The sequence below is a fragment of the Lepisosteus oculatus genome, chromosome 10, assembly GCF_040954835.1.
Source record: "Lepisosteus oculatus isolate fLepOcu1 chromosome 10, fLepOcu1.hap2, whole genome shotgun sequence".
Classification (NCBI taxonomy): domain Eukaryota; kingdom Metazoa; phylum Chordata; class Actinopteri; order Semionotiformes; family Lepisosteidae; genus Lepisosteus; species Lepisosteus oculatus.
Genome location: NC_090705.1, coordinates 20781310 through 20798672, shown reverse-complemented (window position 1 = coordinate 20798672; position 17363 = coordinate 20781310). Strand labels below are relative to the sequence as shown.

The 17363-nt window shown below is 37.2% G+C and overlaps 1 protein-coding gene across 4 annotated transcripts in view; it reads right to left on the bottom strand.

Moving 5' to 3' along the window:
• Positions 1-17363, bottom strand: part of adgrb1a (adhesion G protein-coupled receptor B1a) — a 112042-nt gene that overhangs the window by 9289 nt on the left and 85390 nt on the right. For 2 of the 4 annotated variants that reach the window (XM_015357160.2, XM_006635692.3), the window contains exons 25-29: positions 10579-10677; positions 4353-4524; positions 3051-3146; positions 2632-2671; positions 1045-1673 (exon numbers count right to left, since the gene is read on the bottom strand). In XM_015357160.2, coding sequence (XP_015212646.2) covers positions 1045-1673; positions 2632-2671; positions 3051-3146; positions 4353-4524; positions 10579-10677 — 1036 coding nt within the window. The remainder of the gene's footprint in view (positions 1-1044; positions 1674-2631; positions 2672-3050; positions 3147-4352; positions 4525-10578; positions 10678-17363) is intronic. The other 2 variants (XM_015357161.2, XM_015357162.2) reach the window with 1 other exon arrangement.

The following is a 17363-nucleotide window of genomic DNA, read 5'->3' as shown; positions in this document are numbered from 1 at the left end:
TGTTGAAAACAAGAGCAAAAGCTGCAGAGCCAGAACAGTTTGTGTAGAAGAAGGCAGATTATCTATCCGCACATCTTTTTTCTAACTGCTTTAACCAATTCAGAGTCACGGGGAGCCGATTCCCATTCTGGCATACACACACTCAATCAACCCACCAGTATGTCTGTGGACTGTGGGAAGAAACCAGAGCACCAGGAAGACACCCATGAAAACATGAGGAGAGCATACAAACTCCATACAGATAGCACCCCAGGGCTATAGTGCTGTGAGGCAGCAAAGATAACCAAGTGCCACTGTACTGACTTGGCAGGATATCCATAGAAAATGAATAGCATAATTTCTAGCCCTATCTAATGTAAAATGTTTTATGTGAATCTTATATTCTGAATGATGTTTACAACCAATGCAATTAATACTTCATAATTGATTAGACATAATGATGTCCCAACAGGGAACTCAAAGTACACTTTCTGATTAATGTAATATCCATATTTTGTAGGGTATTTAAGGGCAATTATGTTGAAGTCAAGTGATTTTAGTCACTGAACAGTACATATCACCTAGTAAGTACTGTTTAAAATATGCACATTGCCCCATGAACAAAGGGAAAATACAAAATTTTTGTTCAGCAGCTGTTTTTTTACTGCTCTAGAACAAAGCCATGCACATCAGTAGCTGCAGGTATGGTTGGAAATTGTACACAGAATATTAGAGCTGCTTCAACTATAATTAATCTAAGTGGATGCTCATTTGGTTGCTGGTATACAATCTTTAATGGTTTCAGTGTTTTGCATGCATGTCAGGTGTCAAAATGAGCATCAGCCTTCTCTACTGTATCTTTTTAGCAAAGGATTTGGTGAAGAATAAACTACAAAAACTTATCATAAAATACTCACTATTATGTACATGTGTCACAACATATATAAACATATATAAACACTATCATTCAGAAGAGATAGGTGCAAAACCTCTGCAATTAGTAAAATATATTTCACTTTTACAATAATATCTGCTCAATTGTATGAGAGGCAAATGGATTCTTACCTCTAAAGAGCTCATGGACAGAGTGGAGACCGTCTCGCTCTTGGACATCATGCCTGAATTTCCTGAGTCTCCAGCGTCACACAGGCTGTTGGTCATCTGGGACTCACTGGAGATATTCTGCAGATTCTGCACAGGGGAGTCTCTTTCAGAGCAGGACACACTGACCCTGTCTGCAGGCAGTGTCTTCAGTCCAAAGCCGGGGATTGGTTCTCCTGCTGGGGTGCTAAGGTGAATTAGCCGAGTCTGTGGAAGTTGTTCGATGCTGATGTTGTACTTGGCGGAGTCTTCTTTGGGTTTAGCACGAAGAGTTGAGGTGTTGTTTGGCAACAGTACATAGCTGCTTCCATCAGGAGCACTGGATTCACTCTGTGTGCGGGTCAAGTCTGCATCTAATTGCTTGAAGAGCTCCCCGTCACAGATGTATATGGACTTGGCACTGGGCAGCTCGCTTCCCACACCACTCTTGTCCCTCTTCAGCGTCAGGGTATGGCTGGCATAGTCTGCGACATTCTGCAGGTGCATTTTGGTCATATTGGCTGGGAGAGTATTGAAGTTGGATCCTTTCTGGAGAGTAAGCTGCTGGGGTGCCATCTTTTCATCTCCTTGCAGTGATGACCGCTTAAGGGTGCCTAGGACAGAGGTCAAAATAGCATTCAGCATAATTAGATGTACTTTGATAAAAATCTTTTTGCCACCTTGACTTCATGACCCATGTGTGCCACAGCTCCCCAGGACAATGATACATCTCTGACTGAGATGCGCAGAAACAGTATGCTTTATAAGAGCTCAAGGACCACAGTGGGAGTTAAATGCCCAGAGAAAAGCAAGAGGCTTTTAATCTCAGGTTTAGATTTTCTTTTCATAAAGATATAAAGGATATATAATGATGTGAAATTACCTTACTGAATGCTTCATACCTGACACAATCCTTGTTTTGTAATTCAGCAGAGAAATAGGTTATATAAATTATATAAGTTAAATAAGTTATGTAAGTAATGATTCATGGTATAGATATGTACACACTGATCAGATGTGAGAAGTGAAAACCAACAAAAGAATGAAATGTTGTATGACTTCAGAGAAAATTATTTGAGATGACTAATTTTTCTAATATCTGGCAGAAATGGTGTATTTTGGCTAAAGACAGTTTTGTTATGAAGCCAGAAACAAACAGATTCACACAAAAGGAATGAAAAGATGTACCCAGTTACCATATATCTACATGGCATTGCCTGAGAACGATTTTATTTCTATACCTTTTAAAATTAATCAATTTATCCTGCACCATTCATAACATTTTTTTACAGTAAATTTTACATGCCTGTACAGTATGCAGCACCTTTGTGTATTTTTATCCAGGGAGACAGTCAAGTGGATAAATTCAAAGGAAGCTTTTTTCAGCTACATGTAAGATGGAAGCCAGCGAGACATGATTTGCCTGGAGCTGCTGCAGAATGTGAAGTCATGGTGCAGAAACACAATGGACCAACCTACTGGAGAAGTGTAAGGGGGAGCAGCTACCCATAGCCATTAAATAACAATGCTGATGAAAGACTGAGGGTGTACAGAAACAAAAAAGAAACTCACCTGATCGGCAAGCCATGTCGACATCTTTCTCAAAATCCGTCTGTCAAAACAAAGTTATTCACCATAATTAATTTAGTTAATCAGTAAATATTAAAGCATCTTATTCACTGTAAATACATTAAATGTTACTGCAGCACCTCTTTCAGCTCTGAACTAGGCCACTACCTTACTCCTGGGCCTTCCAAATAAGGCAAATGCCTTGTTACTGCTTTTACTGCAGGTCTCAGACCATAAAATGAACCATATACAGTACTGTTATCCAGGTTAATTTATCACATTCTCCCTTCTATTTCTTCAGCTCAAGCTACTATTACAGACTCTACCTCTCTCTGTGCTGCCCAGGTTTAAGCACCGGTATATAGCCCTTATTCTTCCATCCCAAAAACTCTTCAAGTCGTCAAGCTACCACTTAAACCTACCATGAGCTGTGCATGTCCATTTTGAAAGGACCCCCCAGAATCTCCATTTCCCTCATCCTGACGATCCACCACACGACACTTCACGGCATCCTGCACCTGCAAAAACAGCACACAGACAGGGACGTTACACACAGCACAGCACAACAAAAAGCAGCACACAGAGGGACATTACACAAAGCACAACACAACACAGCAAACATAGGGCTATTATGCAAAGCACAACAGAACACAAAACACCACAGCACATATGTCATGTTTTTCTACTATAGTCGGTTTCGTTTTCTATTCAGCAGGTGGAGGCAGACAAAAAATAGGTTGGTCAATTTCTGAAAGTTATTTCAAAACTAATTATCACTCCTCCACTCAAACAAAAAATTAACACGAGCACACCTCCTGTAATTCCCAATCTGTCAGTCAGAGACAGCTTCCTTTCCTGTTGTGTCATATGAGAGTCTCCGATCACAGGAGGTAACGCAAGGCTGTGTGATGCCATCAGCAGAGCAAGGCTGGATAGGTTGGCATACTAGTAGATGACTCATGACTATGATAAACTTGTTTTATAATTAATGGGAAACCACACTGCATTTTAAATCCAGGCTGCGGAACTAAAAATGTCCCAATGACCAGCTGCAATACAGCCTGGAAGAGATGCCCCACCAATAAAAGACATTGCAAAGAGGAAAAGAGCTGCTCTGACAAACTAAGGTCATGCTGCAGAGAATGTTGTTTTTCTACATTATAGCACAAAGACGTCTGATATCATCTGGCAAACAGGAACTGAAATGGGATGTCAAGTGGTGCTTGGGATTCATTGAATTTCCTAGCACTTTCATATGCATTATGCTAATTTCTTTGAGAGAAATACTGCTGAAGCACATTAAATATAAGGGTGTGATTGACACTAACATGTTCTTATGTTGCAATTATTCACAAAACCATGTACACTACATAAAAAGCACATAATGCATGCAGAGCTGTGAATCTTTTTTTTCTTTTCTATGCAGTTTAGTAAGCCAAGGCCTCTGTTCTTTTTCTGTTGCAACAATGAGAACTACTTTTGTCTTCCTCGTCTTCCTCTGAACAGCACAGGGTGACAGGAAATCTAAGTCTGCTAGCTTAAAATGACCAGTGCTCTGCTCAATTTATTAAAGTAATTCCCTTCTCAGTGCGTTCAAGTAGCCTTCTCTTTTTAGTGTCTCTGAGCAATGCATATAACTGATCTTGTGTGCCGTGCAGAGCAGATCTATCTGTGCAGTCTGCAAAGTGTCTCCCCGTCTCAGCAGCATGTAATAGTGACCGTACCTCTCGCCGCAAGATGCAGTGCACCATGACAATCACAAAGCCCTCCAATGAATCAAAAACAGCGAAGAGAATCTGGAAGAGGGCTGAGCGGCGGTCTGTGATGGCCAGTACCGCTGACATCCAAGTCAGGGCCAGCAGGGGCAGAACAACACAGGAGCTCCACAGCGACGCCCTGCAGGAGAGACAGGGAACAGTGGCTCTGTCAGTCTGGGCAGCAAAGTGGCAAGACAACAGAACAAACAGGGCAAGACTACACTGCAGGGTGCTTGGTGCAATAAGGACACACCCACACACCCACTCTGACAAATGGGGGAAGAGTTCACCTTTATAGTGAGATACGAAACAACTGTCCACAATAATTAAAAAGGAAGGGGCTAAAGAATCTTAAAACTAACTCTGAATTTCATTTAAACACTATTTTAATAAATATATACTAGAATTAAATGTTTTATTTTATGTGAAAATCCATTCTTCAAAAATATCAATCTACGGTTCATAAACTAACATTAGATTTACAGATAATTACAATATGTAGTTGCATAAACAGTAAAACAATTCCAAAAATATGTAGTATTATAAAATGATGCATATAGTATTTGATGATACATTTGGTGATACAAAATATTTGATTATGGAAAAACCAAACTGTAAAATGAATTTATAACTTCATAAATATTCACCTATGTAGAATTGCCCTTTTTGTTAATAAAATGCCATTTAAAATTGATTAAATAAACAAGAATTTACATCAAAAAGAGCACAGGTAGCACAGGTGTGGGAAAACAAAAAGTCAACAAAAAAGTGAAGACAGAGCAATGACAGTAAAGGGCTTCTTTCCTGGATACATCTACAGTCCTGAGAAACAGCCTGCCCTCTCACACTGCACAGAGAGAGAACTAAGAAGAGCTTTTGCAACAGTGATCATCACAGTATAAACCCAGAATAGCCTTTTTCTTTTCAACACAATCCAAGTAGACTTCTATGTGTTATATATGGACTTCACACTGAAAAACTTCTGCAGTAATTATTAACACACAATAACAACATTCAATCACCTTTGTTGTTCTGTTTCAAGTGCTCTTACTGTCCTTTGAAATGGGTTTCAATGACTCTCTAACATTTGTAACAGAAGTATTGCTTGCAAATACAAGATCCTGCATTAATATCAGGTTTTATAATAGTTTTATTATTTTTTTGTTGGTTTGAGTCTCGTACTTGATTAAGCAGTACAGCAATTTCTGGTAGAAACTTTGTTTGTCTTGCTGCATTCTCAGTACATTTTCCATGCCCTAGCAATTACCTGTTATTAGCAGAAAATATTGATCTTTAGCTTTAACTTATTTCTTAGACCTCTATGGAGGGAAAACTCACATAGCATCAATGAATATTTACTCACCTACTTTGACATGTTATTGGGCCCATTCATTCATTTTTTCAAATTTAAAAATTAATTGAACATTCCCCATTATAAATGCTGAAAAAATATGTTTTATTTAGAAGCTAATTATCTGGTCAGTCGGGTTGAGATTAAAATCTGTTTTACAAGGCAGACCAGTCATAAAGGGTGGTTCAACAAAATGAAATCCATTACATTTACAACAGCAATAAATTATTACAAACGACTAGACATGGTATACTAATCCCGAAAGGACAGATTTTTTATGATGGTGAACTATGAGGAATTATTTTAACAAGCATTTAATAGCCTCTTCTCAAATCACACTGCCATCTGATAGCGATAAGCTGAAGAGGATGTCTGAAGGTTGAACTGAGCTATCCACAAAGACAGACATACAATCAGCTAAATTTTCCTTGTTTTTGAATTGTTGCTATGGTCTCCAAGTTTGTCTTCAATCAGATACAAGATCAATATTAACCTAATAATCCAAACTCCCTCACAGAGCTAAGCACTGATTGTCCTCATTATAACATTTTAAGCATTCTGCAAACAGGATCCCCTCTTAACCTAGTCACATTGTGCCAGACTGGATGACGGTTTTGTAATGTGGACTAGTGTCTCCTGGGAGCTGACCTAACAAGAGTAAAACTGATTTGGGACAGTTCTAAATCAACAACACAAGTGCCAAAATGTATTAATTTGTCCATCATAGCCAAAATGAAAAATACAAGTGAATTTCTATCTAGCGAACAGTTTTGATGATTCATTTCAACTATAATTCCTGTGCCTGAAAGAATGTTTGAATCTTCACTTCATACAAAAGACTATATATGGAAAATGTATAAAAAGGTTTTTCTACAATAATACACCCTTTCCTTGATTCACAAAAAAAGTTAATATTACTGAAAGAACTATTGCTGAAAATATTACTGAAAAGTTAATATTACTATAATGAGTTCTTAAATTATAGTAATTTATCAGAAGTTATATGCAGTATACAGTTCTGTACATTGACACAATAGCAATTCTAACAGTCTCTTATCAGTACTTCTTGGGCACAACTGTTATACCGCATTTCAATTTTAAATATTACATAAGTTTGTGTATTTTTGTGAGTAGTATTTTATATTGGATAACAAAACACTGAGTTCAAGTTACTGTATGTGATTTATAAAACTGCCAGGCTTTCAGGATTTGGTACAATATCTTAGTTGAGTTAAAATTACTAAAACGATTCAATTAAGAATCTGTACAAACAGCCATTGAAAAAGACATACAGTAATCTAAATTAATGCGAGAACAGCACTGAGATATAAAAATCACTTGGTTGTGATCAGCATGATAAAAGGTGGCATGTTTGTGAGATCTCACCTGGAGAAGATGTTCTGCTTCAACAATCAGCAGACAAGTCTAGAGATACCAAAAAGCCTGCTCTCTGAGGGACACACTACATCCTCAAACTGTGGATCGTTGTCATACTGCAGGACTACAGGGCAGACATTTCCAAAAAGATATGACCAGCAAAACCGCAAAATGACTGTAGCCTACCATCTGCATGCAAATAAACTACATGCTCAGAAGCTGCTCAAAAGGCACATTGATGGTCTGGGAACATCTGAAGTGACGGTAAAGAGAATGATAGGACGTCTGTGGGACCAAGATTGGACTCCAATGTCATTAACAAAAGACAACTTTCACTAGCTAACTAGAGAGAAATAGGAACCTGGTGTGGAACCTCTGTAGAATCCACAGTCTATCCAAAGGCTGATTATGTTAACCCTCAAGAAAGCCACACTCTGTACTAAGTTGGAAAGGTTTTCATGTTGGCAGTGTTAAATTTCATGCTAAAGAAGTACTTTTATAACGCACATTTATTTCACATTTTTTGTGATTTTGCTATCTATGTTCAGATATCAGGACTGGGACATTGTATGCCATTTATATCACCTCTTTATCTCTATTGTCAAAGAGGACTATAAAAAATAGACAATAATAAATACACAACTTTCAGAATGAATACTCGGTTATCAAAAACAAATACTACATATTAGACTGGAGATGTAAAACTTCCAATCTGAATATTGAAAGTGAATTAAAGCTTCCTTTGTGTTTCAGTGCTTGCAGTGTTATTGTGATATCACAAGCAGAAAGTTAATAGTTCTGTCACTGGAAACTACAGTGTAATTACCTTGATATACATTTTGTACAAAATGTTAGACAATAAAATTTGGAAAATTAAAACAATAAAAGTAATTTACTAGATATTCTCTTGGCTGTAAAGCCTTCTCTCATCACTGCACAATATGAGCAATGGGAGACCAGACAGAGAGGTTGGCTTCATTGTTTGAAGAGCACGGATATCTATCCTTATCCACACCAAATCAAAATTTTAAAGCATGGCATTAACTTTACAGCATTAGAGATGTTTCAGAACTAGAACCTTCCTATGTCTGATGCTCTTAATTCCTTAAAGACGCCTATCATATAATTTCAAATCTGGCATCTTCAATGCATCTGGTCCAGAGTACTAAACTGCATCTGTGACAACTGAATGACCGTAAAATATTTCCTCTAAAAGCTCCTTTATTCAAGTGTGTAGAGTGTAATTTCAGCCACTAAATCAATAGAATATATTTGATGATAAAAATAGTGTCTGGCTATTGCCGGTTCTAGTCTTTTTAATTATTGCCAATAAAAAGTGGAACTTGAAACAGGGTCTTTTCAATATGCTCAGTGCAAGACCAATTGCCTGTTCACCTAAACATAGGGAAGGTAGCACCAGCATCCAGAGAATTCTGTATACGGTAGAGTTTGAGGTCCTCAATTAAGAATTCAATCTATCAAAGATGCCAACATATTCTGCTTGTGTTCTCCACTACTGGAGAGCATCAAGCAGAGACAAAAACAGGGACCAAAGAAAATCAGATTACTACCAAACATTTCAAGCTGTGTCCCTCATTGAACAAAACCCACTTACAAAAAAGCTGCAGAACTGCAGGCAGTGTGTTAGGGGTTATCATGGCTCATATAGTCCATCAACAGAAATGTCCTTTTCGGTACCACAAAGGGGAAACAAGAATGTGCTCATCTCAAGTACCTTCACTGGCTTTGGAAGAGCAGGTCACTTGTCTGAGTACATCGCGTCTGAGATGAACAGAATTTTAGAGGTCAATTTTCAAGATTAAATTAGTTTCTGGCAAATCTGGCCATGCACATATAGTCTGATAAGGTAAAGAAAAATATGTGCAAAGCAGGCAAAACAAAAGCTGGTGGCTTTGGTCTCTTTAAAGCTTTTTTTGAGAGATTGACTGCCCAATTAATAAATTAACAAAAGTAATTAAAGTTGTTGAGCCTGGTTAGAAGACAGCAAGTCACGTGTCTACTGTATAATTTTGTGGTCTTATGACTCAATGAATAAATAAGACCAAAGAAAACCTATTCTAGCTGTATTAGTAATACAATGATTTATAGTCCAATTGTACTTATTTTTAAAATGAAAGATCTGAAAAAGGGCATCTTTTCTTTTTTATCACCTCATACCAGCAAGGGTACAGCTCTAATCTGTTCCCTTTACAGCTATTGTACTTCAAAGACAAAGGAACTCATGACTAGACAAATGACTAATGATAAGAAGACATCAATAGGTACTAAACACAATTAAAGGAATGTAAATTGATTTTTTTCTGAATAAGCTATTTCGCTGTTGAGGGAAAATACAGCTGCCATCTCTGACTCTAAAAGTAACTCACTAATGACGCAATTTCTTTTTTTTTGCTTTAAAGAAAAAAAACTGCAACACACCTATGTGTATAACTATGTAAACATCTAGCTTAGAAAGAATACAGGGGTCTTGAAAACAGTGTTTTCAATACCTACAGTATGTATACAGTATATATTTTATGCAACTGAAAATAACAGTTAACTGTGATTATCCTGAGATCTCAAACAATAATACTACTACAGTACGTCTACCAACAGACTTGAGCTGATCAGTGTCTTTCAATTACTGATATGCATAATCATATTTTTTTTACTGTTAGTGCCAATATCAAATGATGCTAAGCAATATACTGTATTTTCCAGATAATGGGGGTATTGTAGAAATTTACTACAAGGTTAAAGCAATTATCTTCACTCCAGCTAGTCATAATATGGAACTGTACTGACACTAGCATAGCACTGGAAGGTGGGAAAGTAAAACCCACCTGGGGTTTCAATAAACATCAAAAGCATTAACACTGCTTTTCTTTACTTTTTGTCAAGCTGATGCCTCTAGCCTTGGGGACTTCTCCTCCCAGAGCACCAAAACATAATACTACCATTTGTTGCTGTCTTGCTTAACTAAAAGCTCAAACCACCCCAGAACTCACTAAGGCGTATAAAAAAACATGCAAACTCTTCTGGCTTTCCTGTATAAACATGCTTGACAAAAACAAACTGTAAAAAAAGTGTATCAAAAGGCACTATATGACAGTTGTACTGCCATGGAACCCTGAATGCTTTCAAGCATAAAGTACTGCATTTGTGAATAAATTTGCATTACTGCTGCAATTGGCATTTTGGTAGTCTGCTGCTTACTGCATGCCTTTCGCAATCGCTCAGTTGCAGTGCACCACATTGAGACAGTATGAACAGCATGTGCTGTGCTTCTTCATACTTCTACTGCAACAACTAGCCTGCTAGAAAAGCACAACGGGTATGTGAAAAAAATGAAAGGAAAGTAATAAAAATCTTTACAAAAAAGTGAAGAAAAAAGACAGAAAAAAAAGGAAATTTGTAAAAAATAAAGCATCAGAATAATAGTTTGAAATAATTAGCGGGACTAACATGGCGTTACTGGTGGCTGTGGTGGAAACGTCAGCCGACGAGATTACTCCGCACTTGGCACATTTGAGCGTCATACTGTACAGAGGCACTGTCATCTGACTGCAATTCAAATCAACACACTGAAACACACAGAGCCAGCCACCAAACACAGCTGCTGCAGTATCCCCTTTCCTATGAAGGGCCTTCACTCAGGGCAGGGGGAGGAGTCAGAAAGGGGATGGTGTATCTGGAGGGGGGGGGGGCAGGCATTGCATAGAGAATAGTGGTGTGTTCATCTGGACTACAATATTGACAACTGTAAGGCAAACCACTGCTCTGTAGAGAGAGGGAGCTCTGACTGGTATCCAAAGGAAGATATGATCCTTAGTGAATTCTGAAAAGATGATTGTGGTTATTCCAGAATCTAAGCTATGAAAAAATCTAAAGAAATCTAAAAAAAACCTAAGCATTACTAAAATTATAAATTAATATATTCATTTGAAATAGATAATAGATAAAAGTTCAACCTTTCAGAATTTCTTTTTAAGTTACAACTCATTCTGTGTTGGTTTTATATTATAACTATGTGTGTATTTAGTTTTGATAAAGAGGTCTGAGTATTTTTACCATGAAGCCTTATTGATCTTTCACTAGTTAGTTAACATCTTTAATTTTTCAAGACTATCTTAACTTAATGCAGAGTGATGCTCTGTTACTTTCTGAGTACCTTCTGGAAGCACTGAAATTAATTTGTATAATTACATTTCTAAACACTCTTTAAGAACATTCATTAAGAAATTAAGCACATAAAATTATATTTAAGTGCAGTAAATAAAGTTCCTTTGTCCTAAAATTATTTCACTCATAAACAAAATACATTTAGTTAAAATACAATAATCTCCAAAAAAAATGTTGCTATTATATTTATGTTTTGTTTCACAAAACAAATTACAAATAAAAACTGCTTCCTTTTTGAAAAGACATACAGTACTGTGTTCCTGAAGTTATATTTTCAACATGGTGTTATATTTAGTCAGCTTTGACCCTTATCCAATATCTATCCCTTCATGTACTGTACGGAACATACAGTATGCTGTTAAACTTTTTAAGAATTAGCAGTTTCAGCAATCCAAAGGCTGTTGCATATGACATTAATTTATTTAATTTATTAAAATAAAAACGTTGGTATTCATTTTAACCTGTGTACACAAAACAGTTACTTCATTAAAAAAGCTGATTAATTACTCTAATAAAACTAGAATAGCTACAAAAGTAATAAAAATGCTTTGATTTTTTAAAGATGGCTTCCTTGTGTTTGGACCCATCATTATCAACCCAAATTAGAATTGGTCCGAGCTTGGCCCCTTATGAAGTCTCAATTGGAAATAGAATGCAATTTCCATACTAAGAGCAGAGAGGGTGATGTCATTAATGACTTTGGGACATGTTCTGCCATGTACAATACTGTATGTTGATTCTAGATCTCGACATAACAAAAGTTCCTCAATACTATTTGTGTTCTGCAAGAAATATGGTAAAGAAAATCTGTCAGCAAAGTGGGCTGGCATCCAAACTGTAGCTTTCCAGTTCATGTCACCCCAAATCCTTTACATTCCTAAATATGCTGAGAAGTCCAGGAGCAGGGACCGCTGGTCATTCAGTGATTTCTTTTACAAAAGACCACAGTTATATACGCATTTTAAAATGCAGAAGCTTGGCATTGTGTCCTGGATAATTTATAGCCTCCTGATACCCCTGTTTACAATCTTGTTACTTAACTGACATTTAATTTGTCTCAGAACCATTGTATTTAAAGCTAAGACATTTTAGCCAAGTACTTACTGTGCTACTTAGGGCTTTTAAAACAGAAATTGCAAGGTCATGTTATTTCTAATGCAAGCCTGGACACTGAGCGCAGCAAAATAACTATTGCATGATGAGAAGTCACAGGAATAAGTGCGTGTCAGCATCAGTCACAGAAAGAAAATTGAGCGATTTGGCATTCGTTTAATTTTACTATATCTAAAACATAATCTTTTGGAAATCCTGAGTTGTACATATTGCAGAACGTTGGGCATGGTGGAAAAACACCTCCCTAAATTGCAAGAGGCTCAGATACAGGTAGCACTGTGCCATTTTACGTAAGAATAAAAACCTTAAGTGAAGAATACTCACATGAAATTAGCTGCAGGTATGTGGCCACTAGGAAGGTATACAAAGGAACAGTTCTGAGAAGAGTGCAGCTGTCTGCTCTAGGGATCAGCAGGAGAAATACATCAAATGTTCCACTAGAGAACAGGATGATCATTCCCAGAATCAGTGCTGACCGAGGAAGGTAATGCCAAAATGAAGCGGCCGTGCCCTAAACCACTGCTGATGGAGGGGTTTTGCAAAAGATGAAAGAATGGCCACTCTCAGGACTAGCTCTGATGGATGGAAGTACTGCCTGAAAGGAGCCAACTCCGATGGAAGAGTTCCTGAAGTACCCTTCGAAGGAGCACAGGTGAAAGAAAGAAGGCAGTCAGCTCTAGGATTGTGCAGAAGCCTGACAGAAATAAAGAACTCTGCCAGTCAGATACCAGTACTCCACAGCCCCAGATAGGAGTGAAAGGTGGAGTCTTTTCCTTTCTCCAAACCCCTAAAACAAATGGGGGAAAGGAAGAGAAAAAGAGGTCTCTTCCACAAAAGAGGGTGTACCGGGACAAAGGCAATAATCCCAGAGAGGATTTCAATTGTAGTTATTGGGTCTGCCTGGAGATCTACAGAAGATATCTGCTGAAGAAGGGAACTCAGGAGAAGAGTCAATCCCAGAAGGGAAGAAAAAATGAGATTTGCAAGAGCACCCCCAAGAGATGAGAAATTAAGGAACACATAGCACGTAAGAGCTACTGGCATAGAGGCAGCTATCCAGAACATCCTGTAATCTTAAATCCTACTGAGAGGGAAGCAGCAATAAAGTGGATTTGGAAAGTAAAACCTACTGTGATGGAGGCAGCATAAAGTATATAGTCTGAGGCATAACCTGTGCTGAGGAGACAATCAATATATGGGAAAAGATATGCATGCTTGGACGAGTAGGGGTATAGAAAAAACTCTACCATAATTTAAGGTTCGTTGGGAGCAGCCCAGTGGTGATCCATAATCCCAAAGGGGATAAGAGAGAGTGCCTACCATACACAGAACAACAGAGGAGCTCAGGGTTGGTTCTAGAGAAAACATGACACAATGCCTGTACCACAGTGCTAGGGATGGCATATAAAGATGTGCAGGCTCAAAGAGTTCACAAAACCCTGTGAGCATAGAAGAAAATACAACCACAGGACAACTAAAACATTGCAAGAATCCGCAATCCAAAAGTCATGGGCTGTGGGTCGAAGTACGAAACTAAGAGTAGTGACACAAAGCGCATAATTTGTCTTAAATAGGGTATACAGTATATCTATATAAACTTTCCTTTCTCCATACATTGCCATATATTGTTACTTTGACTTGTAAATTACAGTCAACTGTACACAGTTAAAACCTGGCACCTAAAAAAATACTAACATTGATATAAAAACAAATTCAACAAACAAGCACACACAGAAAAAAAATGTACAACTATTGTCCATATTAAAATCTAGGAAATAACATTACAATATTTAGGCATTAATAAGTGTTGCCTGGAGAAGTCATACAGTATAATGCAGTTCTATCAAGCTGGCATTTTTCTTCTGACCTGCAAAAAAAGGTACTGCAGTGCTGCTAGGCATCTGTGTTTCACCTTGCTAATGTATTATAGAGGATTTGAAAGGCAGCTACAGATAGGATTGCACTGATCACGGACTAGCCCTTGACTGTCTCCTTCTCTCTCAGAACAGACTAGGACACAATGAAAAGCCTTAGTACTCTCTATCATTTTTTATTTACTGAGGACAGGTGTATGCCTTAATCTTCCTCCATTTCAAGACTACTGTCTCTGTGTCTGTCTTACTATGGTCCAGCAGGATCCATTTCAATGCCTATTTTGACTATCTGATGCTAATTTCTGGCTTTCAATTAGGAATGTAAGCACGCTGCTTAGATACTTAAGGCCTTTATGTTCTGTTTTTTGTACTTCTCGGAAGAACAGCTGGCTCTTATCATAATGTCCCTTTAGTATCTCAGTGCCTTGCCTTAAGGCTGTACTACTGCAGTATGAACAGCCTGTTACACCGCAACCTGACACTGCAATCAGAACTGCATTAATATACAGCTTTTAACAACTAATATAAAACATATCATAGGTTTATACTGTATATATGTATAACTTCCAATTTCTTTGGAAGGGCAACATGACCAATACATTACCTCCTGAAGGCAATGCCATTAAAATACATAAGCAGTTCATTTTATAACATCGTACTAAACAATCTCATTTGTGCCTGATGGATTCTGTGAATTAAATATTATGGAACTACACAAGAAGGCAACCATCAATAAATGGAGAATATAGTGATATATAGAAAACATATATCAATCTATTCTTTATTATTCAAGTCTTGCTTAGTATATAATATGATATTTAAATGAAAATTGTATTAAAGCTGGCTGAACATATTTTAAAGGAAAACGCTACTAATTCCAGTGCAAATTTCAACTTTATACAACTTCAATATATGATAAGCAACAGGTCCGGAGAGAAATATAAAAGTGAACAATTATGACCATCTACAGTATAATTTGTTAATGAATGAGACCTGCTTGGCTAACCCTTTCAGTCCTAATCTAGACTGTATTTACTACTCTCAAAATTACTCACCTTCACATTTTGTTTGTACAGACTTAACAAATGTAACAGCACAAATCTATCTTAAAATAGATTGATTAAAGAAAAATATTGATTTGAAAAAGCCTTTCTTTTCACTCCAGCCCAAAATGCGCAGACAAAAGCTCATGCTAGTTGGAGTGCTCATTGCTCTGCCATGCACTGGCTATATTCTCCTGACAGTGTAAGTAGAGCAATTTGTGTCAAGGAATTTACACTTAAACATTTGAGCTTATTTTATCATTGGCCCATACTTGTCATTGCACAGAGCAACAGAAAAGGCTTAACAATGATAATTACAGCTTTAAAGGCTGACAACAAGCAGAAAAATCAATATGTCAGGAATGGGTGGCTCTAATTGCAAATGTTTAAGTCCAGATTGTCAAGCACAAATACTGAAGTTTACATCACAAACTGATTCTGTTTGTTGAGAATGTTTTTTCAGGAATCACATTATGGTAACTGTTGGGAACAAGTCCCAAGTGGCATCGTAGGATTGTGTCCTACAGATATTATAATGTGTCCATCGAGAAACAGCCCAGTTCATTTAGTTTCATTAAATTCATTACCAATCAGAACACCACTTGGAGCCAAATGAGAGAAAAATTAACAAATCTGAATGGGATCCCATGACCAGTGAACAGGAAAGACCGGACAGGTTTTAAAAGAGTTCTATTAACTATCATCACTTCTCCTCGCAGATATATTAAACTTCCTGCAGTTATCACACTGCATAGCAAATTGTTATCACATCACTGGAAAGTACATCCTGATGTTAAATGCAGACCACCAGAACTGAACATTAGCTCAATTCATTGTTCTCCCACTTGAGTGCTACTCATGGCCCAACATATCTACCGTACTCTGTTTCTCCAACTATGCCAGTTACTTCTTCAATAGGCGTTGAACAAGTCATTTATTGAATCTACCAGCTTTTCTAGATAAATTGTTGGTAACTGACACACAGTCAAACTACAAGGTCCAGCATCATCTTCATCTATCTGTCTCTTTCCCAGATAGAGAAGATTATCACAGATGACATACTGTCTGTCCTGTGTTATCTCTCCTACCCCTAACATCCAACTCAGTTGTTCACAATCCATATCCATCTGTATCTCGCTGTATCTGCACATACACATACCCAAGGGGATTTAAAGAAGCAGGTCAAAGCTTCACAGATTTGAGGATGCTTTGAAAATGTGGCACAGTTCATAAAAGGAAAGGCCAAAGAAGCAAACACAAATTTGAGAGTCCATGCTAACTAGCAAAGAAACAGAGGAGTGGTTTCTCGTTATAAACAAGGAGAATGGGCTTGACAATCCTCAAAAAGTTTTAAGTTTTTCAAATGTGGAATGACCATTGTATTTTAATACAAATAACAGAAAAATCCAAATACATTTCTTAATATTTAGCATGTATTGAAACAAAGGGAGCTTTGAGCAAATTATTTTGATTCAAATGCATTATTTTTAAAATGGTTTAAATAAACATTACTATTTATTGTGATAACTACTTAATGTTGTGTAGTAGTTGTTAACTGCTAACTAAATGTTGCTAAAGAGATAAGTTCAGTGAAATATGACCTATTTACCTTAAAGGTCATGCTCTTCAGAAATTGTGCCCTATTGGAAATGTTTTTTTTAGAAATAGATTTGTTGTCCTCTCTCATTATGCAAGCCTGCCCCAATATTTTTATTATGATTTTCTATTATTATTATTATTATTGTTGTTGTTGTTGTCGTCATTATCATGTAGGGGTTAAGGGTTAAGAGTCCACAGAGAATCATCTATTTATCTTATAGATAAATCTTCTATTTTTAATTTCCCTAAAGTCAATGTGAATGACAGGGGGAGCTGGGGACCAAATAGGTTTACTTGTGAATGCAAATTGCCTGAGTGTGAGGGTCCTTACTGTGGCAAGGGGATGCTGCAGAATTTGAACACAACAAATAAACAACAAATAGAATTTATCAGAGGCAATTATAGAGGCATCACATTGTTTCAATAAAGAGCAGCTGGA